This window comes from Telopea speciosissima, chromosome 8 (assembly GCF_018873765.1).
Source record: "Telopea speciosissima isolate NSW1024214 ecotype Mountain lineage chromosome 8, Tspe_v1, whole genome shotgun sequence".
In the NCBI taxonomy this organism is placed as follows: domain Eukaryota; kingdom Viridiplantae; phylum Streptophyta; class Magnoliopsida; order Proteales; family Proteaceae; genus Telopea; species Telopea speciosissima.
The window spans coordinates 24,291,158-24,318,501 of record NC_057923.1 but is presented as its reverse complement, the minus strand read 5'-3'; the positions used below and the strand labels follow the sequence as shown (position 1 = coordinate 24,318,501).

Below are 27,344 nucleotides of genomic sequence, written 5' to 3'. Positions count from 1 at the left end.
AGGCATTTCGGACCGGGGTCTCTCCTGGTCCTCATTCGGGCATTCAAGACCTGGGATTCCGTTGGCCCTTAGTTGGGCATTTATGACCGAGGTCTCCCGTGGTCCTCAAACGGGCATTCAAGACTGCGATCTCTGCTGGCCCTAATCCGAGCATTAAAAGGCCAGAAAGTTTCAAAAAAAAAAAAAAAAAATAGAAGAGAAAGTTTCATTACTCCCTTATACCCACATTGGCGTAAGAAAGTAAGGGGCATCTGATATGCACAAAAATGCCTCATCAGTAGCCATGCGACACGTGGCATAAGACCAAGTCAACGGGCAAGACCTCCAAGACCATGACGTAATCAAAGAATGTTGCCCAAGTTATGAGGTAACCACGTCCAAGTCAACACACGATCATGAGGCAGTCGCACCATTGCTCCAGCATAGTTAGGTTGCAACAATGGTTGACCCTCGTTGTAGAACATGCCCTGAGAATATGGGGAATGACTGCCCCCTACTCTGACACATTTGCAAGACATCCCATGGAGCAACCGTCAGGAGATGCAACAACCACCTCGATAATATGCTGACTTACTGCTCTCTCAGGACCCCTCTTCACTTACTGTTGCGGTAGACTAACTTGAGCGTCAGAGATTCCACGCCCAGAGTCTGCTCTGGGCAATCTCTTGCGTTGCCTACTTCTTGCAGGTGGCCACATCATCAAGACAAGTATTAATGGCAACAAACCGTATAACAAATACTGTAATATTGTACCGAATGCATACCAAATAGAACCATTTACCAAACAGGTACCGTATTGATATGCATAAATAGTATCATATTGAGTATGGTACCGTATCAATATGGGGTGTTTGGCTTTGGTACCATACCAAAACCGTACCAAATACCGATACCAAATTGACACCCTTTTGAGGACCTTTATCCGCTGCAATTACAGCAGCGCTGCTGTGCGCATCATGTGGCGCAACAGCGGCCATGTATGCACAGTGGGGCCCGTTGTGCACACATGGTCACTGCTGCACCACACGATGCGCACAGCAGCACTGCAGTTACAGGAGCAGATAAAAATTCCCCTTTTGATGGTCATTTCCCAGCACAGCGGAGCTGAAATGGCAGTTACATAATTGCAGGATAAGTTTCACCATAAATGGCAGTTACATAATTGCAAGGTAAGTTTCACGCGCTTAAAGTCTTGAGGTTGATGGTGTTATTCATATAAGGTATTTTCATGCATTGGGAGTGAAACAATGATTTCTTCACCTCACTGAAGAATCTCATCTTTCATTTTGATCTCCTTTCCCGACTGTTCTTCTTCTTCTTATCATGGCTTCTTCAATGGCTTCAATATTCCGATTCGTTCAGAAAGATATTAAATTGAGGACATATGATGGCCTTCACAGAAGAAGCTCCTGCTCAAGTGTTGAGCAACTTCAAATCCAACTGGGTATGTGCCTTCCGCTTAATAACAACGCTGACCCACTCTGTTTTCCGTTTTCTGACCTTTCTACGATTGGTAACCCTGGTTTCTACTTGGTTAAGTGTTCTCGTGTTCTGAGGATTGTCTTAGATTTGACAAAGCGTTTGTTCTTCACTCTTACGCTGTTAACTTTGATTGAAGTAGATTTGAAATGCGGCAATTCAGTATATAACAATAGAAGAAATTGGGCTATCCTAAGCAGTACCCGGAGACCCGTTGTCGCTACGGCCTCCCCCTACTCAATTGTTCCAGCTTCTCGGTATGTTTAGGAATATGTTTCTTTATTTGGAAAAGAAGTCGTTGATTTGTTTTTTTATTTTTATTTTTGATAGATAGGCCCCAAGGAGATGAAGTGTTGGTCTTTGCCAACCGAGCTATCCCTTGGGGTGTTGATTTGTTTCTTATGTAATGCTAAGAACCTTTGGGGATCTGAAAGAGAGAATCACAAGGCAGAACTGATGCAATTTTGATTTTCCTGCTTTCTAACCGTTGCAATCTATGACTGTGGAGTGAATATTCCATCGGTATGATAAACTTTAGGGAAATAGGAGCAAAAGAGGTTATCATTGCCAAATGAATCTGTGGAATCTTTGTTTTTACTGAATTAAAATGATAATAGAGGCGGGCCTCAGCGCAACGTTAAGGTTGCTCTATCAGTCCATTGGGACCTAATGGTCGCGGGTTTGAGTTGGGAAACAACCTCTCTGCGAAGAAGGGGGGGGGGAGAGAAAGGATTCAAGATAATCATACCTATTTGGAAAGACTTCACTCCTCAATATCAACAACACACACGTAAAATAAGATTTTGAATGCAATAGTATGTTGAATGAGAGTATTTGTGGAATGGGTCTGGAAGTCTGTGTGTAGAGAAGAGGCCAGTATCACAAACATTGTATATTCTTATCTTACATATGGTGCGAGTATAACTGTAGATAAAGGGAAGATTTTGCAGGATAGTAGTGTCTCTGCTCAGTGGCATGTACTGGTAGTTTTCTGTTCGAGAGGCCATATCGATTTCAAAAAGGAGATGAAGTACTGATTTTAGTCTTCAAGGACCAATGATAGGTATGCATGATGCTGGGCATTTTTGGCCCAAGACTGGAAACCGTGGCCAAGCCAGGAGAGCCCAAGCCCAGCCCCCTGTGTGGCCAGCCGAGCCCCATCCAGCCTCCTTGCATGGCCTCTCTGCTGGCCAGGTTCACTCCTCTGCGTGGTGGACTGAAGTGGGCTCCACATGGCCCTTGAAATTCTCTAGAATAATAAATTAGATAGTCTTTCCCTTTTTCTTCTTTTGTCTGTTCGTATTCCTAGGTGTATTAATGTGTCTCTTTAAATTCTTAGAATAGGAGTCCAAGAAATTGAAGGCTAGTATTTAATGTTTTATGGGAGTTAGTTTCTAGGTGAGTAATTAGTTTACAATAGTGTGCTCTAATCATTTTTTGTTTTTTGTTAAAGTCCAAGAGTCATTTTCTTCTTTAAATACCAATGTATCCAACCTTTTGTAACATGTTGAATGGAATTATTGAATGTAACAAAAGTTGGAGCCTTGGTGACCAGACCTGCGTTGACGCAGTCTCCGTCCCCTCTCCTCAACATCTTCTTTTCTCTCTCTCTCCCCCTCTCTCTCATGTTTGGTGAGTTCTTTCTCTCTCCCATATTTTCTTGTTGATGAAAGGCGATAAGACAACTTTATTTCACAACCCGTGGTGGATATATTATCTCAAACAGGCGAGATAGTCATCACACGTGATGATCGAGCCCTTGTTGAATTTGGACTTTGCTCATATTATGTCGGCGCTTGGTGTCGTACCATTCCTAGTTCAAAGAGGTTTATCCAAGTGGGTCATGATTGGTTGGAAGACCGCAGAGGTGAAGTTGATCCTCTTAACAACACATGTATCCTAAGGCCTTTGCATCTGTCCAAGACTCAAGTTCTGAAAGGATTACAGCCAGAGGTGACTACACCACCAATGCAAAAACATGAAGAGCCAACCGAGTCAACACTTGAGGCAGATCCAGTGAAAGAAGCTCCTGCTGAAGTAGTGTTGGTAGATTCTACTATGGAAGCCACCATTGAAACCAACCCAGAGCCTGTAATTGTTGATTGATGCAGGGCATTTTTGGCCCAAGACTGGAAACCATGGCCAAGCCAGGAGAGCCCCAGTCCAGCCCCCTGCGTGGCCACGGTTTCCAGTCTCGGGCCAAAAATTGCCCTGCATCAATGCACATATCTAATATATCAGAAAGTAGGAATAAGCAGAATGATTGACTAGAGAAGGAATGTTGAGATGATAAAAGAACTAAGAGGGATCTTGTCAAGTTCTGCCTCAAGAATAGTGAAATATCCTTGTTTAGGAATGATGTCAAATTCAAAGGTCACCTGTTATTTCTATCAACTTACACTCTAGAACTACATCTTTTGTTTTTTCTGATATGGGCGTAGTGGATGAAGATGGGTCTCAAACCAGGATTATGGTTTCATGATTTTCAAAATACCAATCGAGTCTAGTCAAGCAAGCTGGTATCTTCTATATGGGTTCACCCATGTATTAAGTATTTGAGGACTTCATATGTAAATAGGCCTAAATGGCTAATACCTTATATTCTTATTAAAATTGCAATTGAAGTATACTCAGTTGCATGGCAAGGATTCTGTTCTCATGGAGTTCCACTATTTCTTCCCTCTGGTTTGAAGTTCACTTCAGTGGGTGGTTGTGGCTGTTGTTTGGAGAGTTTGGAACAAACCCCTGGCATTCAAAGCTCTCACTCCCTCTTGTGGAATTATATATTTGGTCAGTTTTAGGGATTGAGTATTGGCCTTCTGTATTTTATGTTTTCAGGGTCTTTAATGTCTATCATGAATAATTAATAATTAATTTTAGGTACCCAGATCCAGTCCTTTTCTGTCTCTGATCTTTCTTTCTTGAGCAGCTTGTGATGTGAACTCCTTCACCCAAAATTTTCACAGGTGTTCAACGTGGTATCCTGGAACCTGTAGGATTTATTGGATGTTCAGGAGTTGTTAATTTTGCTTTTTTCTGTCAAGTAGCTGGGTAGACTTCTATTAGAGCAGGGCCCTTGCTCACTGTAAAAAATTTAGATTCTCCCCTCTCCCCCTGATGTTTATTGCTTCAGTTGACGACCCTGCCATTTTTGTCAGATGTTGGTTTCAGGCACTGAAGAGGGGCTCTTGGGGGTAATTAACATCACTAAGATGAGCTTATCTTCACATCCAGGTTGAACATTGTTACAATATCAGAAGATAAAAAGCAGCAGAAAAGAAGGAGAAAAAGATGAGGAAGAAGAGAAGGGAAGCTGCTGAGAGAACTCACAGCTGATAGAGACTTACCCCTACTCAGATCTTATTTATAATAAAACAAACTGAGTACAAAGGTTTCCTAATCAGAGTAGGAAAGTAAAATAACAAAAATAGGACTTTAACTAGACTCCTAGAGCTAATATGAAAGTAGGGAAAGTAGAAGTATAGAAGAACTAGCCCACGATGTGGTTTATTCTTGTTGTCCCACACTTTAACACTCCCCCTCAAGCTGGAGCATACAAATCACCCATGCCTAGCTTGGAACAACCTTACGAAACAGCGGACCGAACAAGGGTTTAGTAAACAAGTCGCCAAGCTGATCAGCGGAGGAGACAAAAGGCGTGGAGATTAGTTTCTTCATAACAACATCTCTTACAAAGGACAGTCAACTTCGATATGTTTGGTTCTCTCATGAAACACTGGATTGCTTGCAATGTAGATGGCAGCTTGGTCATCACAAAACATCTTCATGGGAATTGAAACAGGAAACCCCAACTCTTGTAATAATGATTTCAGCCACATTAGTTCAGCTGCAGTATGAGCCATAACTCGATACTCAGCCGCAGCACTAGATCTAGCCACAGTAGATTGTTTCTTGCTGCACCAAGTGGCTGAATTTCCGCAAAAAAAAGTACAGTACCCAGTGGTAGACCTCCTATCACCAACTGAACCAGCCTATTCAACATCAGAAAACCTAACCAGATCTATTCTCTGATGTGATTTATGAATTAGTCCCTTTCCTGGAGCTCCTTTTAAAAACCGTAGAATGCGACAAGCTGCCTCCCAGTGAGGCTCCTTGGGAGACTGCATAAACTGACTAATGACAATCACTGCAAAAGATATGTTTGGTCGAGTAACAGTTAAATAAATAAGTTTACCAATCAATCTTCGATATTGGTGTTTATCTTCAAGGTCTTCACCATCATCAGCCTCTAGCTTGTGATGAGGATCCATGGGAGTATCAACAGGCTTAGAGGCAAGCATACCCGTCTCGGTTAAAAGATCCAGCACATTTTTTCGCTGGGGTAGGCTGATTCCTTTCGTACTACTTAAAACTTCAATTCTAAGGAAATACCAGAGGGGACCTAAATCCTTCATATGAAAATGCTGATGTAGATAGGATTTTATTGCTGCAATTCCTAACTCATCATTCCCAGTAATAAGTATGTCATCAACATAAACTACTAGCACAACAACCTTAGAATCCTTGTGTTGAACAAATACAGAGTGGTCAGCATAATACTGAGAGAACCCCTAATGAGTAACAATAGTACTGAACTTATCAAACCAAGCTCTGGGTGACTACTTCAGCCCGTATATAACTTTATGTGACTTGCACACTCTGGTAGAATTCTCCTCCTGAGCAACATACCCCAGAGGTTGCTCCATGTAAACTTCTTCTTAGAGATCACCATAGAGGAAAGCATTTTTGATATCCATCTGATAAAGTGGCCAACTCAAATTGACAGCCATAGAGATAAGGACACACACGGAAGCGACAAGAGAGAATGTCTCAAAATAGTCAACACCGTAAGTCTGAGTGTACCCTTTAGCCACAAGCTGGGCCTTGATGTTCAACAGTACCATCAGGATTGTATTTGATAGTCTACACCCAGCGGCATTTTACAATATCTTTCCCTAGAGGTAAATCCACTAAAGTCCAAGTTCCACGAGACAACAAAGAATCCATTTCGGGATCCATAGCTAACTTCCAGCCAGAGTGAGATGAGGCCTCTGAAAGAGAACGAGGAATAGAATTAATGTAGTCCTAGGTAGGAGTAGTCCCATTAGGAACTAGGGTAATAGGATCACCAAACAAGGCTAGCCGATTGGGACAGCTTAGGCTAATTAGGGCAGAATTAGGGTTAGGGGTAGGGTTTCGAGCTAGGGTTTTATTTGGTAATGATGTGCAGGTTTTTAGGAGTCTATTGGTGTAGGTTTGGATTGATTTGGATGAAGTTGGAAATCTAGGGTTTCGGATTAGAGGCCTTGTAAAAATGGAGTGTTTTCAGGATCTAAAGTTTAGGGGTGGATTTTGGGAAAGGGGTTTATAGGGTATTAATGGGCAGGTCTAGGGGGTTATTTTGGTATAAAGAAGTTAGGGTTTGGATGAGTTACGAAATTCTGCAATTCTGGACAGAATTGAGTTGCAGGTTTTGGGTTTAATGGAGTGGAGGAATGGAGGGGATAGAGTGGGAGTTATGAGCTGGATTTTGGATCGAGTGTGGGGAGAGGTGTGGGGGATATAGGCTAGAAGTTTGGTTTGGAATTGATGGACAGATCTGAAGTTATGAGGGAGTCCTAGTTAAGGTAGGAGTTGTAGGTTTAATGGAGGTTAGGGTTTGATGGATGGAGGGGGGTGTGGATTAGGTTAGAGGATGAAGAGGGGAAGGATATGTGCAGGAAATTAAAATTACTTATTGGTTTGATCTCCTTCAAAGGCAGCAGCAGCAGCAGCAGCTTGAAGAAGCTCGATTGAATAAGAAGAAGGACCTCCCGATCTACAAGATGCAAGGAGTCGATCGGAGTCCACCAATCCCTTCACCTTGATATTACCCACAAGGTAGCCTTGATATTACTCACAAGGTTCACTCAACATAGCAGAGCAGCAGCTATGGCAGCAAACAAAAGCTTTTTCATTAATTAAATTCGTATGTAATGCTGGCCTCCGTTACAAACTTATATAGAAGACTCAAAAATATACTTAGAGACACTAAAAAGGAATGGCCTAACCCTATCCCTAACCTATTAGGTAACTTAAACTGACTAGGAAACTAGAATACTAAAGGAAATAGACTCAAAACATGGCTGGACTTATAGAGTCCTAATCCAGCCCAACTTACATCACATGACTACTTAAGTTGTTACATGACCACTTAACCAAGTCACATGATCACTTAAATTGAACCAATTGGATGCAACCAATTTGAAACGGTTCAATTAAAAAACATAAAAGTAAACTAAGTATTGGGCTAATCCCTTATGCAACCTATATACCCATATTTTAGGCCCATAAAAGTGGCCTATTACTTTAGAAACCCAATGGATCAAAGGCCCAACATGTATGTAACCCAATCTTAGACATATTCCCAATGAAACAAGTCCTATTTGGTGATGAATCTGCATCAACTCTCCCCAACTTGAAAAAATTTGTCCTCGAATTTTGTAGTGATGAGGGGGAATCAAAATGTGATCAGTAGCTTTGATCATCCCCAAACAGAATTTCGGTGAAGCAGGAACATTGGGGATAAAATCTCCAAGGCGTGGAGCTTTCTCTTCGAAGAACTATGGTGGCATAACAAACTCTATGTGTTCGTTTTCTGAATCAGCAGCAACTGTGAATGTTCTGTCCATAGAGTCTTCAGTGTTAGCAACCTTCGCATCTAATACTTGAGACACAAGCTCCACCTCTTCAAGAACAACATCTTGAAGGTCATTGTTTTCCTTTGGAATGCTCTCAATCAACTTTTCATCCTCTACTGTTTTAGCTTTGTCTACTTTGTTCTCTTCAATGTATACCTCTTCGGTAGAATCTTCTACACGTTGAACTTCCATCTTTGAAGCTTCAAACATGGTCTCTTCTTTTTCGTCACAATTCATTGTTACTTCATCTTTATCTTCAACTTCCTTTGCCAATGAAAATTTGTATTCTCTATACCTGTATTCCTTGTGAGCTATGTACCTTTCTTCCCTGTGCCTTCTATGAGGTCGGTGAACTTGAGAGTGTAATTGATATATGTCCTTTTCCATTGGTATGTTGCTGTTCCTTACTGGAGTAGTTTGGTGCTGCTCAATTCGTTGCAACGTTTTACTTATAACCTTTTGACCAGTATGAAATTGCTGAAGCATCTTCAGAATTTTGTTCAAAGAGTCGATGGAGACAGAGGTAATGGGCTGGCCATGTTCATCCATGGCTCTGATACCAATTTAATGTAGTCCTAGGTAGGAGTAGTCCCACTAGGAACCAGGGTAATAGGATCACCAAACAAAGCTGGCCGATTGGGATAGCTTAGGCTAATTAGGGTTAGGGTTAGGGTTTCGAGCTAGGGTTTTATTTGGTAATGATGTCCAGGTTTTTAGGAGTCTATTGGTGTCACGTCCCTATCCCAAGCTTATGCCATAAGCACAGTTAAGAGGGTAATTAGGATGACACACGTCACCCCAATTCCTACCAGGATCGACACAGTGTCCCAAGCCATAGTCAACACCCAAGGACCCACCCAAATGATTACATTTGCGTAAAAGGAAATAAATATTCCATTTATTATCAGAGTTAATAAGAGCGGAAGCAATATTTAAATATAGCAGTTACAATATGTTCAGCTGACTAGGTGATACAATAATAGTTAGAGTTGACCACCAACTGACCATGACATAACTACTCAGAATATTAGTAAACTATTACAAAAAGTGTTTATAACGGGCACAAAGCCCCAAAAGAATCAAAAGGTGGGGACGATCCCCAAACAACATCAGTGCCCATAAGCACAATCATCACAGTGGCAACCATCGCCGTGTTCATCTGACACCAACTCCGGTTCCCCTGCGCCAATACTACATACTCCGCCGGCTGAGCTTCTAAGCTAGCCAAGTAACCACCATCTGCATCAAAATCTAAAAAGTTGTGTACAGAGGGGGTTAGCTCCACTGAGCCAGTGAGGGGAAAGGGGAGTGCACAAATACACAATTACACATAGTCCATGATGCATGTAATGTTAAACATATTTTTCACCTAACAAACAGTCTAAGTCATGATATATGCTACTGTGATAACTCGGGAGACACTGAGGGTCACTTATCCTATCGCCCCAGTGAAACCTCAATTATCACGAGGGAGCCTACGTCGGTAGAAGCCATTGACCACCCAGTGGCAGACCCCGATAGCCATCACTACCCCTGACCTGGCCTCTCCCACCTCCACAGGCTACAGGTACTCAAACTATCCAACACATAAACCCCTGCTGGCAAGGGTTGTAGCATAAGGGAGCATAAATCCTAGCCACAGATATACTACATGCAAGTCCTATCGTCCTGAGAGGTATTCCGGGTGTATCAACGTCCCATTCCATCTAGTACCCGGGTACCAGCACGGCACGGCGCATACAGACCAGGATGGCAAGCAATGAATATGATAAAGAGTTTCTGGGGTTCCGGCACCGACATACCCGACACTGTAACCCAATACAAGTAGTAAAGTAGATACATCTACATTTCATTCATTCGTATCCAACAAGGTTTATTATGCAAAGATGCAACATGGTAACAATGAATGCAAGCATAAACCATCATGTAAACTATATAATTATATTTTATATAACAAGCCCAAACATCACCTAAAGCCCACTCACAGTTCGTTTGCTTGTCATTCGGTGTGTTCGGTAAGGTTTACTCTAGTACACGCACTCCCGTACGGATTTCAAAGTCTGAAGATGCGTGAGAACAGTGTTAAAAGTGTATAGGTGGGTCCTACGAAGGGTCCTAACAATTTACTCGAAGTTTGGGTCAAGACAGCAGGGGCGGATGTAGCAACGGAGGCAGCCAGGTGAGTTCGGTCGTGGATCCGTCCAAGCTATACCTAGAAAATATATGGAACGGACTCATGGGCGGATGTGGAACATGGATCTGCTCGTGCATCCGTCCAAACCCTGAGATTTTCCCGAGAGCGACCTGAGTTACGGGCGGATTTACCAAGTGGGTCCGCCCGTGGCTCCGCCCAAGTTAAACAACCAGGTTATACTGGACGGACTAACGGGTGGATGCACGACAGTGGATCTGCTCGTTGATCCGCCGCCACTCTTTTGAAATCTTTGAAGATCCTCACCTCCAACCCTTCATCCATGAAACCATAAGGGTCCTAGGGTTGGGGAGGTGAGTCCAAACCTTCGTTGGAGGTCCAAAACATATAGCCTTTAAGGAATTTAGGGGAAACAAGGGATTGGATCCATCTCCAAGGTTTCTTCCCAAACCTAACTAGGTCTTCAATGCTTGAACAACATCTAGGTTATGAAATTCATAAAGGCATTAAGGGAAAGGGATATGGGTCTTAAAGGGAGCTTCCAATAGGGTTTATTGGGTTCCCAAGAGAACCCCCAAGCTTGGAATCGATCCCAAGGGAATCTCCAAACCCGGAAATGGAAAAGAGAGGGAGGAAGATGAGGATATCTACCTCAAGGATAGATTAATTGATGCTCTCCACCTCCCAAGCCCCTCTAAGCTCTTCTTCTCCAAGCCTTTAATGCTCCACAGCTCCTAACGTTTTGGGTTGGTAGGAGAATAAATGAGACTTGAAGGCCAAGTCTAGCTCTTAAGACTATCCCCCACTTAGGGCCTGTTTGGCTTGGGCTTTAATAGCCAAAACTTATTAAAAAGCCCACTAGGCTGATGGGTCTACCCAAATGGCAAACCCACAAGCCAAGGAGATCAAGGGTGAAGCCAATCCTTGTCTAGGTGCCTAAATAGGATATCCGGGGTACGGGGTGTGGGTCCCACCCGAGAAAATACACAAAGGCCTTAAGCAACACGGGCGGACTAACGGGTGGATGCAGTCTTGGTGCCGCTCGTGTGTCCGTTGCTATTGTAAAGGGCAGAACCCTAAGGAAATTGGTCGGGCTTCGGCCCACACTTCAAGGTCAACAAGGGGAAGGTATACTAACATTCATAAGGGTAGTATCTTACCCCCGACCGTCACGACGTGTCTTTTGTGATCCCGAATAGTTTCCCAATCGCGATGCTAAGCTCATCGCCAAAGGAGGTGTCTAAGTGTGGGGACACAGGGAACGCCTTCCGGAACTCTTCACTCCGAGGACTCGTGTTAGGAGGATGATCAACGAAGTCACCATCGATAAATCTTCCCCATTGCCTGTTAAGGAACCTCTCCTCCACAGGCAGGCCCGTGAACTGGTCAACAATCTTGTGGTTAGGTTTGACCACAAGTGAAAATAGCTCACCAGGGTACACGACAGCATCTACACGTCACAGGAGAGAGAAATTATAATTAATAGTAAATCCGGGCGTGGATGTAACAATTGGTGTAGGTTTGGATTGATTTGGATGAAGTTGGAAATCTAGGGTTTCGGGTTAGGGGCCTTGTAAAAATGGAGTGTTTTCAGGATCTAGGGTTTAAGGGTGTATTTTGGGAAAGGGGTTTATAGGGTATTAATGGGCAGGTCTAGGGGGTTATTTTGGTATAAAGAAGTTAGGGTTTGGATGAGTTACGAAATTCTGCAATTCTGGACAGAATTGAGTTATAGGTTTTGGGTTTAATGGAGTGGAGGAATGGAGGGGATAGAGTGGGAGTTATGAGCTGGATTTTGGATCGAGTGTGGGGAGAGGTGTGGGGGATATAGGCTAGAAGTTTGGTTTGGAATTGATGGACAGATCTGAAGTTATGAGGGAGTCCTAGTTAAGGTAGGAGTTGTAGGTTTAATGGAGGTTAGGGTTTGATGGATGGAGGGGGGTGTGGATTAGGTTAGAGGATGAAGAGGGGAAGGATATGTGCAGGAAATTAATATTACTTATTGGTTTGATCTCCTTCAAAGGCAGCAGCAGCAGCAGCAGCAGCAGCAGCAGCTTGAAGAAGCTCGATTGAATAAGAAGAAGGACCTCCCGATCTACAAGATGCAAGGAGTCGATCGGAGTCCACCAATCCCTTCACCTTGATATTACCCACAAGGTAGCCTTGATATTACTCATAAGGTTCACTCAACATAGCAGAGCAGCAGCTATGGCAGCAAACAAAAGCTTTTTCATTAATTAAATTCGTATGTAATGCTGGCCTCCGTTACAAACTTATATAGAAGACTCAAAAATATACTTAGAGACACTAAAAAGGAATGGCCTAACCCTATCCCTAACCTATTAGGTAACTTAAACTGACTAGGAAACTAGAATACTAAAGGAAATAGACTCAAAACATGGCTGGACTTATAGAGTCCTAATCCAGCCCAACTTACATCACATGACCACTTAAGTTGTCACATGACCACTTAACCAAGTCACATGATCATTTAAATTGAACCAATTGGATGCAACCAATTTGAACCGGTTCAATTAAAAAACATAAAAATAAACTAAGTATTGGGCTAATCCCATATGCAACCTATATACCCATATTTTAGGCCCATAAAAGTGGCCTATTACATTAGAAACCTATGGGATCAAAGGCCCAACATGTATGTAACCCAACCCTAGACTTATTCCCAATGAAATAAGCCCTATTTGGTGATGAATCTGCATCAAGAGTTAGTAGATAAGATGATGTAGTTTGGCTGCCTAGAACCAGCCACAGGTGTAGGGATTCTTCCCTACACCAGCACTAGAGTAGGAGTAGATAGGTGTAGGGATCCCCCTACACTAGCACCACAATCGTGGGAACAGTTTAGGGTTATTTGAATGTTATTTAGTCTTTTATTTGAGTTCTAGTTGGAGTTGTAATCTTAATTGGGATTTAGTTTTGAGTCCTAGTTTTAGTTTGAGTCCTAGTTCTATTTTGAGTCCTAGTTTAAGTCTGTTTTCTTTTCAGCCATGAGGCTATAAATAGGTAAGAGCTCTTGAGAGCCCCCGCGATTGAATGAATACAAGTTTGCTTATAGCATTGTTGAACCTAAGCTATCTATTTTACTCCCCTTCCCCTATCACCTTTCTTCCCTACCGGCCCTACATTACAAGGAAAATGCAAAGTTGTGAAAATGAAAAGGAAGATGGGAAATAGAAACATATTTTTAATGGGATAAGCAATTAAGGACTTACAAGTACAAGTACGTGTACCTTTTCGAACAACAATAGGAAGATCAAGAGAAACCTCCATACTTGGATCAGATTGGGTAGCCGGTGGAGCAGGGTCAGCACTAGTAGGAGGCACAAGCTTCTGGTGTAGCTGGTACACCTGCAAGGGTTTGGTAGGAGAGGTAGAGTCGGGAGACACAGTTAGTGGGATAACAGGAGGAAGAGGAGGAACATCAGAACCTGTAGGAGGAGGAGTAGGAGCAGAATAATATGGTGTATTTTCAAAGAATGTGGCAACAACATTAATATATTGTTTATGAGACAAAGGATCATAACATTTGTAACCCCTTCTGAGTGCGTGAATAACCAAGAAAGATACACTTAATTGCCCGAGGTGAGAGTTTATCAACATGAGAATGAAGAATTTGAATAAAACAAAAACAACCAAGCACCCTGGGTGGAAGAGGAAAAAGAGAAACACTAGGATGGAGAATAGAAAATGGAGACTTGTTATTTATCACAGAGGAAGGCATTTGGTTAATTAGAAAATATGCAACTAGGACATCACACCAAAATTTTTTGGGAACATGCATGTGAATCATTAGAGATCGGGCAACTTCTAACAAATGCCGATTCTTACGTTCAACAACCCCATTTTTTTGAGGGATATAAGAGAAACTGGTTTGGTGTATTATAATCCAAGCAAAGTTGAGAAATATCAGTTTGAACATATTCAAGTGCATTATCAGATCTGAAAATCTTAATAGACACACCAAACTGAGCCTTTAATTCTTGATAAAAGTTCTTAAATACAGTAAAAAACTCAGACCGGTCTTTCAACAAGTAGACCCAAGTGGAACGAGAATAATCATCCACAAATGTGACAAAATAATGAAAATCAAACCTATTACTGCTTCGACACGGACCCCAAATATCAGAATGAGCTAAATGAAATAAAGACAAACTACTAGACACACTGCGAGGGGAAAAGAAGATCGATGATGTTTTCATAATTCACAGGCTTCACATTCAAGATGAGTAATGGACTTGCAGCTGGGAACCATAAGTTGTAGCTTGGACAAGGACAGATGACCTAAACGATAATGCCATTACAGTGGAGAAGAACCACTAGTAGATGTCGCAGCTGCACTAGATGGTCTTGTGCTGTCCAAATAGTACAATCCAGCTTGCTCAACCCTGCCACCAATTGTCCAACTTGTCTAAAGATCCTGAAAATCACAGTAAGATGGAAAGAAAGTGATAGAACAGTTTAACGATATAGTAAGTTGGCTAATAGATAATATGGACAAAGGTAAGCGAGGAACATGTAAAACTGATGACAAGCTCATGGATGAAGTAGGAGAAATAGTACCATGACCTTTCACCTTAGTAGATGAACCATCAACAAGAATGATAGGAGAGGTTTGATGAAGTTCAGAAATAGAAGTAAATAAGTCAGCCTTATCAGTCATGTGGGAGGAAGCACCAGAATCTATGATCCAGGGAGTAGTGGTAGTGAATAAGGCTGAATTACCTGTGTAAGCTAGAGTGGCTGTGGGAGTAGTTGTAGTAGCCTCTAGTTGTTGTAAGTGTGGGGATTTGAGTGTAATCATCTCGAGGAATGGATACAGTGGAAGAAGCTCCAGATGTAGGTACTGGGTCTCCAGAATGTATCTTCTCAGTAGCGTTGTCGGTCATAACAATATTGGCCAACTCATTAGCCCACTTAGGCTTGCCGTGCTTAGCCCAACAAGTATCAACTGTATGATTCTGTCTTCCACAGTGAGTGCAAAATCAGTTAGACTTCTCAATTTGCTGTCCACCAGTGCCACGGCCACGGCCTCTTCCTTGGCCTCGACTAGGAAAAGAAGAACCATGGCCTCTACCAGTAATAAAAGCTGAACTTTCCTATGGAGAAGGAGTAGAATCAGCCTTAGTAGATGTAGATATGCGTTGCAGTCGAGAAAAGGTTTCATTCAATGTTGGTACTCTCACTAGCTAAGTTGACTCTTAACAAACTGATAGTCAGGATGAAGACCGGTAAGAAATTTAGCAACATGAAATTCTGCCTGTTGAAGTTTCAGCTGCTCCAAATCAGTAGTAAGTGGTTGGTGGACTTCAAGTTCTTCAATAATCCCCTTGTAACTGCTGAAGTACTCATTTAGAGTCTTATCACCTTGGGAGAAGCTGAAAGCTTTTCATACAACTCATACATTCTAGAGATATTTTTCTCCGGGGAGAAACTTTCCTTTAATTCATTCCATACGCCCTTTGCAGTTTTGTGAAACATAACAGCAGCGATGGAGGGTTCAATAGTATTCCATAACCAGATTTTGAGTATGGAATTCTCACGCATCCAATCATCATGTGTTGTAAAAGTAGTAGGATCTTTAGGATCAATAGTGGGGGGGATCATCCGTAGGAGATTTCATCTTGCCCTTGGCATGGATGTAAACAAGAACAGCTTGTGACCTCAACATATAGTTAGAAACACCATTCAAATTAATACTGGTGATTTGAACATGGACATTGTCCACAGAATTCTTTAGATCTGCTGTCATAGAGACTGGCAGCATCCACAGTAGAATCAAAACAATGTAGAAGACCAAGGAGAATCAGCAATATTGATATCCAGCAATTGGCAGTAGATAAAAGAAGAAAAAGTGACTCGAACCCAGATTTTTTGGGTGATTTTAATAACCATAAGATGTGCAGGGCAGAATACCTTAAAAATTGAATCAAAGGGACTATAGGTGTAGTAGAATAGATCCCCAAAAACTCTCTGATCAGCAGGCTTGATCAGTCTTAATTGCAGAAGTGAGGTACCACAAAAACACCCAAAAATCAGAGCATCCGCCAGGTATATGGAGAAAATTATTAGTAAAAAATCAAACCAGTGGAAGTCTTCCAAATCTGGATCGAGTGTAGTACTATTAGAACACAATAATCTCTGAAAATTCATCCAGATCAGATGATGGACAATGGAGTAATGTTGATGTCTTGTTCTTGAAGAAAACCCAATAACAGAGAAGCAGCAAGCATCATAGTAGCAGAAAATCGATCTCTTCTTCAATAATTTTTCATGGATCGATGAGAGTGGAGAGTAGTAGTAGTGTGCAGCCCTAGCTAGTTTACTTCATATCATCAAAAACTAGGGCAGAAGATATGCAGCATAGGCTGCTGCCGCCAGAGAAGATCAACCTTGTGAAGAATACCAATAAACCAGAATCGAATGATGAAGGAACTAATGGTTTGTATGCTCTGATACCGTGTTATAATATCAGAAGATAAAAACCAGCAGAAAAGAGGGAGAAAAAGATGAGGAAGAAGAGAAGGGCAGCTACTGAGAGAACTCACAGCCGATAGAGACTTCCTCCTCCTTAGATCTTATTATAATAAAATAAACTGAGTACAAAGGTTTCCTAATCAGAGTAGGAAAGTAAAATAACAGAAATAAGACTTTAACTAGACTCCTAGAGCTAATATGAAAGTAGGGAAAGTAGAAGTAGAGAAGAACTAGCCCACGATAGAGGGACTCCCTCTATCGTGATATACACATGTTTTTTCTACTGGATGCCTAGGTTGACTAATTCAACCGATATTCTTTACTAGTGGTGCGTTTACTAGATTAAAGAAGGTTTGAGGACCTTTTATTTCTATATAAAGTGGATCATTGTGTTTTGAATTGTCTGACTCGTCTTGTTTCAGGTTTCAGCTATTTATCTACATAGCTCATGTTTTTTATGAATAATTTATCTGTCACTCGAGATTAACACTTTATAAAGGGGGAATTAGTCACTATCGAAGCGTTTTTCTTATCTACTAAGATCTTAGATTGTGGTACAGGCTAGATTTATTTAATATATGCTTTTTGCATGACAAATTTGTTCAATATTTGTGCTTTCTATTTTCATATTCGGACATACGTTATTGGTAATTTAGTTGCCAAATATCCGTTTGCTATTTGCAGTTGCTGTAAAGTTTTGTGCAAAGCAGCAGATAATGTATCTGGGAGTAGTGACACCAGTGGAATGAGCCAGTATGAGAGCATAATTGAAACATTAACAACTCTTTTCCCCGTGTGGGTATGATTTACATATTCATTTGAAAGTCCTTGCAAAAATTCCTCATTTTTCCATTTTTAGAAAAAATTCTTTTCCCAGCTACATTTTTTGGTTTTTATTGTAATTTTTTCCCTCTATGGTACAATTTTTGTGAATCCTTATTTGTTAGTCTGGCAGGTTATATTGGGGACAATTATTGGTATCTATAAGCCAGCTGCGGTAATGTTACTAGTCTATCTCTGCAAATTTGATTATGTTTTTCCTATGATCTGAACATCTGGTTAAAAAGGTTAACAAAACGTTGGGCATACTACTATTATTTCCAACATCCAGTTTGCTAAATCACTTGCTTTGATCCTCTGCAGGTTACTTGGTTGGAAACAGACCTTTTCACTGTTGGCTTGGGCTTCCTCATGCTTTCCATGGGATTGACATTGACATTCGAAGATTTCAGACGTTGTCTCCGGAACCCATGGACAGTATGTAGCCATCCTATTTCATTGATAGTTGGGAATTATCCTGGTCTCTAAGCTTAGTGATTGTTGATTAATGAATTCCCAACTCATTTTTGTTTTATCTGTTTTACATTAGTTAATTATTTTGCTTGCAGGTGGGTGTAGGGTTTCTTGCTCAGTATTTAATCAAACCCGTGTTAGGCTTCTTTATTGCATTGGTATGGCTTCACCTACTTACTTGGTGTTCTCTCTCCTCACTTCCCTCTGTCCCTCATTCTCTTTGCCCTGATCCTGAAATATGTTAGACCTAGTTGAAGTTGTGAAATGAAATTTCTTTTGTGAATTTACTTATTGATTATTTCATTCTCTAAAGAATTTTGTATCATTCTTGACTAGTAAGAGACATTTTTCTATCTTGAAATGGAGGGGCTTTAGGGATTTATGGTTTATTCAAGGTTGCAAATCATGAAAAGGGCATCTTTCTTTCTCAAAGGAAGTATATCTTAGATCTATTATCTGAGACCGGGATGTTAGGGTGTCACCTTGCTGATACATCTATGGAGGCTACTACAAGACTCCAGGAAAAAGAGGGTGAATTGATTGACAAAGATCATTACTCATTACCAGCGGCTAGTAGGGAAACTTATTTACCTCTCTCACACATGGCCAAACATAGCCATTACCGTGAGCTTGGTAAGTCAGTTCATGCATGATCCTTATTCCTCTCAGATGGATGATGTTCTTTGTATTCTTCGTTATTTGAAGTCAGCCCCGGGAAAAGGAATTCTCTTATATCCTCGTGACCATCTATGAGTTGAAGCGTATACTGATGCTGATTAGGCTGGATCTTTTGATAGAAAGTCCATATCTGGTTATTGCCCCTTTGTAGGTGGAAATCTTGTTACTTGGCGTAGCAAGAAGCAGAACATGGTAGCAAGGTCCAGTGCTAAAGCAGAATTTCGTGCTATAACACAAGGCATTTGTGAGCTGTTATGACTTAGAGGTTTATTACAAGATCTTGGTGTTCCTGTCCATCTCCCTATGATGTTGTATTGTGACAACAAGGTTGCCATTAGCATTGCTCACAATCCAGTTAAGCATTATTGTACCAAGCATGTGGAGGTTGATAGGCATTTCATCAAAGAGAAGCTGGAAGAAGGACTGATCTGTGTTCTTTTTGTGAAGTCTGCTGATCAACTGGCTGATGTGTTCACTAAAGGGTTGAGTGGGAAAGTCTTTCATCCTATTTTAGTCAAGTTGGGCATGTTTGATATTTATGCTCCAACTTAAGGGGGAGTGTTAGAATAAGTGGGAGTATTTTGAGCAAAGATAGAATTGTAATTAGGGCTGTGACACTGTTCACGTGAACAGTGACAGTGAACAGTGTTAGGTCAATTCTGTAATTTTTCTCTCCCCTCTTCTATTATAAGTAAAGGGGCTTGGATGTTCATTAACACATCCAAGCATGGAGCTCTATTCTTTCCTGTTAACAGTGATTTTTATTGATTATCTTACATGGGTTACCTAGATTTATTTGATGCATCAAAAGAGTGAAGTGTTTTGTTGTTTTCAACTTTTTCAAAAATAGGCATTTGTTAGAGGTGGCCATGCTCTTATCATAGTTGTCAAGGCGCTTAGGCAAACCAAGGCGAGTGAGGGGGGTCAGGAACCAAGTCGACACCAAGGTGACAAGGCGCCGCCTAGGCGACTAAGGCAACACCAGAATTTAAGGCGTGACAAAGGCGCCTGGACGCCTAGGCGATGCCTAGACAACTATGGCTCTTATTGAAATGAATGTTCCTGCTCAGCATCATAGTTATCAAGGCGGCAAGGCGACCATGGCTTTTGAGGGCCTTCCTAAGCGCCTTGGCGATAGGGCGGCCTCAAGGCGTCGCCTTAGCGAACAAGGCGTTCTAGTGTTCTTTTTTTTTATATAACCATTTTATTAGGCATAAATAGCATATTAATTTTTTTATAATTCTACTTGTATCCAAAATAAATATGAAAGAATTGAAGTACATAATCAAGGAATTGCAAAATAGCATAATCATGACATGTCAGCTAAGGGTAGGACATATCTACAAACACCTTAAAAGACCTCCACGGAAAAGAGGGAAAGATAAAACGAAACGAAAAGACCTCTCTCCTAAGTCCATCCAAATGCAGCCAAGAGAGCGGCCCAATCTAAAGTTCAAAACCATTCATAAATATGAAATATTTGCAAGTTCTGGTCTTGTGATCACTTCATTTTAGTGCAATAAAAAGAAATCATTCAATTCTGTGAAAAAAAAGGAGGAAAAGAAAGAAAGACAAGATTGAATGAAGTTAAAGGAACTGTTTGTTACTCCACAGTCTACGGTCCTCTTTAGAAACAAACAAAAGAACATACAAGGCTGGAGATGTCGATAGAGAGTGGAGAGGTTAGAAGGGGTTTAGGTTTAGAAGGAAAAAAGAAGAATAAAAAAAAGCACAATACTTACAAGGCTGGAGATGTCGCTGGTGGGGGTGGAGGTTGCTTCTCTCGCCGGTGGGGGTGGATGCTCGAGATGGGGGTGTCGGTGGAGAGGAGAGGTTAGAAGTTAGAACTTGAAAAGGGGAAAGGGGTTTAGATTTTAGAAGGAAAAAGGGAAAAAAAAACACGATACCTACAATTAGCTTCACCGGACGCCGGTGGAGGATGGAGACTGAGAGGGAGGACTGAGAACTTGAGAAGGAGTCGAAGTACTAAGGTCCGAGCTCGACAGAGTCGCCGCAAGTCGCCGCCTCGCGGATGCCGGTGGAGGATGGGGACTGAGAGGGAGGACTCGAGAAGAAGTCGAAGCTCAAGGATCGAGGTCCGAGCTAAGCTCACGCGAGTCGCCGCAAGTCGCCATTGCCCGCTTCTTTTCTCTTTCGTTTTTTCTTTTTGATTTTGGTATGTCCCGCGAAGGTGATTAGGTGAATCGAGTTTGGCATTGGTATTTAGGTTTTGGTTTTTTTTTTTAAAGTTTAACATATGATTTCATGCTTCTCACAGCATGGAACCAAAAATGTACAACCAATGGCATATTTTCAATTAGAATAACTTAAAGTACATAAAAAAAAGTTAAAAAACAAAAATATAAAAAAAACACCAAAAAGCGACTGCTTTGCTCACAAGGCATCCTAAAGCGTCGCCCTGGTGACCAAGGCGGTCGCCTTTCCTACATACTATAAGGCGCCCCATCGCCATACCCCCAGATTTCCACCTGGACGCCATGGCGACGCCTTGATAACTATGCTCAGTATTAGAGCGAAGTTGTTCTCGCCACTGCTTATCTCATCAATCAGATGCCGACTCGTGTTCTTGACTTCAAGGCTCCTATTGCAGTTCTCAAGGGTTTTTTCACATTTCTCATACCATCTAAAATCTTTGGATGTGCCTGTTTTGTCTGGTATCACCATGTTCATGGCAAGTTAGATCACCAGAGAGTTAAGTGTGTGTTCATTGGATACTCTGCAACCTAGAACGGCTACAAGTGTTATCTCCCCCCTTCTCGTCGGGTTTTTGTTTCTAAGGATGTTGTGTTCCATGAGTCTGTTGCCTACTACTCTCCAACAGCTCTTGATGGGGGGATACTTCTCTATTTTGTGAAGATTTGCCTCCAACCATTCCTATTCTTGGCTCTGTCCTACTTCTACTTCTCCGGTTCCTTCAGTCCAGGGGGAGTCTTCTCTTGTTCATGTTCAGCCACCTATGAAAGTTTATGTACGCCGTCATCGTGAGCAGCATATAGACACCACCCTAGTTGCACCTGTGACACCTGCACCACACCTAGTCAGCCGTCATCTTCTGATCCAGGTCTAAACTCTCGGTCAAGTAATACTTACTCTGATTCTCCTATTATTTCTGACCCATCTCTTGACTTACCCATTGCTGTTAGAAAGGAAACAAGATCTTGTACTCAACACCCTATTGTTAAGGTGGTTTCTTACAACTCTCTTTCTCCTTCGTATCATACCTTTGTGTCTTCCTTGTCATCTATTTCCCTTCCCCAAAATTGGTAGGAAGCTATCACAAAACCGCAGTGGAAGGCAGCCATGATTGAAGAAATGCAAGCCCTAAAAAAGAATGGTACTTGGGATCTAGTCTCTCTTCCACCACATAAAAGGATAGTGAGTTGCAAATGAGTTTTCATTGTGAAGCAAAATATGGATGGGACAATGGACCGGTACAAGGCTAGGCTGGTTACAAGAGGATTTACCCAGACTTATGGTCTGGATTACCAGGAGACATTCACACCAGTTGCAAAATGAATGTGATTCTTTCTTGTGCTGTGAATCTAGGATGGGATTTGCAAAAGCTTGACTCAAGAACGCATTTCTTCATGGTGAACCGGAGGAAGAAGTGTACATGGAAATTCCTCTTGGTTTCTCATGTCACCAAGGGAAAGGTTTGCAAGCTCAAGAGAGCTCTATATGGATTGAAACAGTCTCCTCATGCGTGGTTTGGGAGATTTCACAAAGCTATGGTGTCTATAGGTTACACTCGAAGCAATGTTGATTACACCTTGTTCATTAAGTGTACTGGTTCCAAGATTGCTATCATCATTATGTACGTTGATGACATTGTTGTCATTGGGAGTGACATAGAGGAAATTTCTCGCCTAAAGACTTACCTTGGTCAAGAGTTTGAGATCAAGGACCTTTGTAAGCTGCGTTACTTTCTTGGTATCGAGGTTTCCCGCTCTACCAAGGGTATCTTTCTATCTCAACGGAAATATAACCTTGACCTTCTATTTGAGATAGGGAGGCATTCAGATACTCCTCTTGAAGCGAATGTTCATCTCACTAGTAAGACTAGTGATCCAGTGGATAAGGGACAACATCGGTGATTGGTTGGAAAGCTGACTTATCTATCCCATACTCGTCCTGACATTGCCTTTGCTGTTAGTCTGGTAAGCCAATAGATGTATGATCCTTACTCCTCGCACTTAGAAGCTGTGTTCCGGATCTTGCGCTACTTGAAGTCTGCACCAGGAAAGAGAATCCTCGTCTCTTCTCATGGTCATTTACGAGTTGAGGCCTTTACCGATGCTAATTGGGCCAGCTCTATAGATGATCGGCGATCTACCACCGGTTATGACACTTTTGTGGGAGGCAACCTGGTTACTTGAAGGAGTAAGAAGCTGGTAGTTGTTGCTCAGTCCAGTGTTGAAGCTGAATTTCACACCATGTCTCATAGCATTTGTGAGTTGATGTGGCTTCAAGGTCTCTTGAAAGACCTGAACCTTCCCGTTTCCCTTCCTATGATGCTTTAATGTGATAGCAAGTCCGCGATTAGTATTGCTCACAATCCAGTCCAGCACGATCGCAGCAAGCATGTGGAAATAGATCGTCATTTCATCAAAGAAAAGTTGGATCAAGGACGGATTTGTATTCCTTTTGTAAAATCTGGAGATCAGTTAGTAGATGTTTTTACAAAAGGGTTAAGTAGTAAGTTGTTTCATCCTATTGTATGCAAGTTGGGCACGTGTGACATCTATGCACCAACTTAAGGGGGAGTGTTGGAATATTGGGTGTAATATGGGTATAAGGGTAACTCTGTCCATAGGGGCGTTATTGTACTTGTACCTGTATGTCACTTATTATAAATAGAATAGGGCTGTCACTCCGGCAGTGTAATCATTTCCTCTCAATCAAACAATCTCCAAATGTTTATGGTTAACATTGAAAAAGGATAATATATTCAATGCTATTCTCAATAAACATAGCATATGTTTCTGTGAGCTGAATATACATATTTTCTTAGGCACTACCTTGGGAAACTTCTTGTTGCATACTGACCTACAAATCATAAATGTTGCATACAGGAATTACTGCAGCTTGTTAGTATTTGTCTATTTGATATGAAAATCTATCTAAAATTCAAATCATAGTGTCTTGGGTTTTGTATCTCCCAGGATTTTGAAGTTTCTGTGCCAACTCTACTCTCTTTGGTTTGCAGACCCTGAAACTTTCTGCTCCTCTTGCAACTGGTCTTATTTTGGTCTCATGCTGCCCTGGAGGTCAGGCATCAAATGTTGCGACCTACATATCCAGAGGAAATGTGGCACTCTCAGTTCTCATGACAACGTAAGGTTACTTCATTCTTGTGTTTCTGTTTTTGTTGAAGCATAGATATGTCATAGATATGTTATTGAGCACAATTGCTATGTTCCTACAATGATAATTGGTTTCACATACAATAGGACATAAATTTTGTTTTGCTCAATTTTATGATAAGTTTGATTGTCAAGCAGCTGCATTTCCTATAACCTAGTGTTCATATTGGGCACAAACATCTGTGCCATTACTGTAATCTGCCATGGATTTTGCCATTTTCCCTTCAATTCTATCCATTACACACTTGTATAAACATTTTTGTACTTGAGATGAGAGTGAAAAGGAGGGGCAAAATGACAACAACAACAACAACAACAACAACCCAGCCTTATCCCAACTAAATGGGGTCGGCTACATGGATCCTTTCAAAAACAAAGTAGGAGAAACTGAGGTCCTAAGCAATGCATGTCTTTCCAATCAGCTCTATTCGAGGTCATACTTGATATAGGGCCTAAGCTATGCATGTCTTTCCTCACCACTTCTAAGGTTACTTTAGGTCTGCTCCTGGCTCTTCTATTTCCTTCAATTTGAATCAAATCACTCCTTTGTACAATTGTACTGGAGCATCCAAAGGCCTCCGTTGAACATGGCCATGCTACCTCAAACGACTTTCTCGTAGCTTATCGTGTATTGGAGCTACTCCCAAATCAGCTCTAGTGTGATAATTCCTTACTTTATCCTTTGTAGTTTTGCCACTCATCCATCTCAACATCCTCATCTCTGCTACACTGGGTTTATTTATATGTTTCTTTACTGCCCAACATTCCGCACCATACATTATAGCCAGTCGTATGACTGTCCTATAAAATTTTCCTTTGAGTTTCAAAGGAATACGTCAATCACACAATACTCCAAACGCACCTCTCCACTTCATCCATCCTATTTTAATTCTCTGTGAAACATCATCCTCTATATCACCTTCTTTATTTATGATTGAGCTCAAATACCTAAAATAATCACTTTGAAGAATCTCCCTCTCATTAATTTTCTTCACCTCATTATCCGTCCTAGTGTAACTAAAGTTAAACACCATATGCCCCATATTCGTTCTACTTAACTTAAAACCTTTTGATTCCAAGATTAATCTCTATAACTCCAACTTTGGCATTAATCCCTGCTTTTGTCTTATCCACCAAAACAATATCATCAGCAAAAAGCATACACTACGGAACTTCATCTTAAATGTCTAGTTTAATCATCCATGATAAGCGCAAATAAATAAGGGCTTAAAGCTGATTTTGATGTAACCAATTGTAATTGGGAATTCACTACCTTGACCCCCTATAGTTTTTCCACTAGTCACCGCACCATCATAGATAACTTTAATTATGTCCACATATCTACTTGAAATACTTCTCTTCTCTAGTAGTTGCCGAATTAACTCTTTAGGGACCTTGTCATAAGCTTTTTCTAGGTCAATATAGACCATATTGAGATCCTTCTTGCAATCTCTAAATCTTTCCATGAGTCTCCTAAGTAGATAACTTTTGTCGTGACTATTATTTTTGTAAATCAGAACCACAATGCTTCTCTTTCATTCATTTGACATTTTCCTTGTGCTCATAATCTTATTAAACAACTTGGTTAGCCAAGATAAACTACAAAATCCAAAGCTCTTTCATACTTCTATTGGGACCGAATATGGGCCTTGTGCCTTGTCTACTTTCATCATCCTTAAAGCTTCTTTTACATCAGGCACCCTAATTTTTTGTATATATCTACGACATGTGGTGTCTTGATGGGTAATGTAGTCTTTTGGGACACTATTACTGGGTGTTTTTTCATTTAGTATGCTGCAAAAATAATCTTTCCATCTCTCCTTAATGTCATCATCACTTATTAGTATTTTACCATCTTCACTTATAAAACATCCAACATGGTCGAGAACTCTACTCTTCCTTTCCCTCATTTTAGCTATCTTATAGATAGCTTTTTCCCCTTCCTTTGTTCTCAAATTGTTATAAAGATCTTCATATTTCTTCGCCTTAGATTTTCCTACATTCTTCTTAGCTTTATTTCTGGAAAATTTATACCTTTGTAGATCCTCCATAGTTCAAATCTCGCCGAGATCTCGAAAAACTTGTGAAACTCGAGTTGGTCGAGGCGAGATTTGATACGAAATACAAAACTGCAGTGTCTGAAAAATCTCGGTTGAGATTTCGACTGATATCTCGTGAGTTTTGAAAATCTCGCGAGATATCGGCAAAGTGATACAACCCACATTATAAGGCACCTAACTCGACTTCTAGTTCGAAATTTCGAACACTTTCGATGAAAGAGTATTGTTATGGGTCTGGAGAAGGGGAAAAGCTTACTTTCTTCACTTTTTGGCCACACCCTCACTCCTTCCTACTGAGATACACTATGAAGAGACTTGGGAGCTGCCTATTCCTTCAGATTTGGCTACTTTCAACCATTTCAGGTAAAGTTACTTTTCTCAAAATCTATTTTTTGGAAAAAATATGAGAAATAGTTGTTGGATGGCTGTGGATTTTTTATACGTTACACACTGGAGGCCGACCTACGACCTCGTGGTGTCGAAATTTTTCTGTTTATATATTTTTTTAGGGAAATTTACATTTACCACCCCCGTAGTTTTAATCTATTACGTCTACCACCCTTGAAAATTTCAAATTATGTCTGTACCCCTGAGTGCTAACTCTGTTAGTTTTAATTTGAAAAGACATTTTTGCCCTTTCAATTATTAATAAACTAATCCCATCCAACCCTTCTTACCATTGCATACCCCTTGTTACCATTGCATACCTGAGAAACGAAAACCGGCGACGACCACCTGCTGCTCCGGCGACGACCACCTGCTGCAGGTTTCTTCTTGTCCGAGTTATCGAAACTCTGAGCTAGAAAGAAAGCAACACAAAGTAGCCTTACTTCTTTTCTTATTGCAGTCTCTGGAAACTTACAGCCACGAAGACCAAAGACCCGGTCCAAAGTAGCATTCTCTGATTGGGTGCAGGATAATATCCTCTCTCTCTCTCTGTCTCTCTCTGTGATTCGTTTAGATTGACATTCCGAGAGCTATTACTACAATTTGTGGACTAAATATCTTATGGTTTGGTTTGTTTGATTCATGAACAAAGGTGAAGATGGGAGTATTATGCTATGGATTGATGATAGAAGTAGAACCCAAAAAACAGACCTGAACGAGTGACTGAAGACATTGC

General features: G+C 41.1%; 1 protein-coding gene across 1 annotated transcript; it reads left to right on the top strand.

Moving 5' to 3' along the window:
- Window positions 1-1,238: 1,238 nt before the first annotated feature.
- Window positions 1,239-27,247, top strand: LOC122672187 (probable sodium/metabolite cotransporter BASS2, chloroplastic). Its single transcript, XM_043869684.1, has 8 exons — window positions 1,239-1,444; window positions 1,622-1,736; window positions 17,491-17,605; window positions 17,762-17,803; window positions 17,950-18,063; window positions 18,195-18,257; window positions 24,005-24,132; window positions 27,199-27,247. Exons 1-8 carry the CDS (start codon window positions 1,324-1,326, stop codon window positions 27,245-27,247), a joined length of 747 nt encoding a protein of 248 aa, XP_043725619.1. The 5' UTR covers window positions 1,239-1,323.
- Window positions 27,248-27,344: the final 97 nt, after the last annotated feature.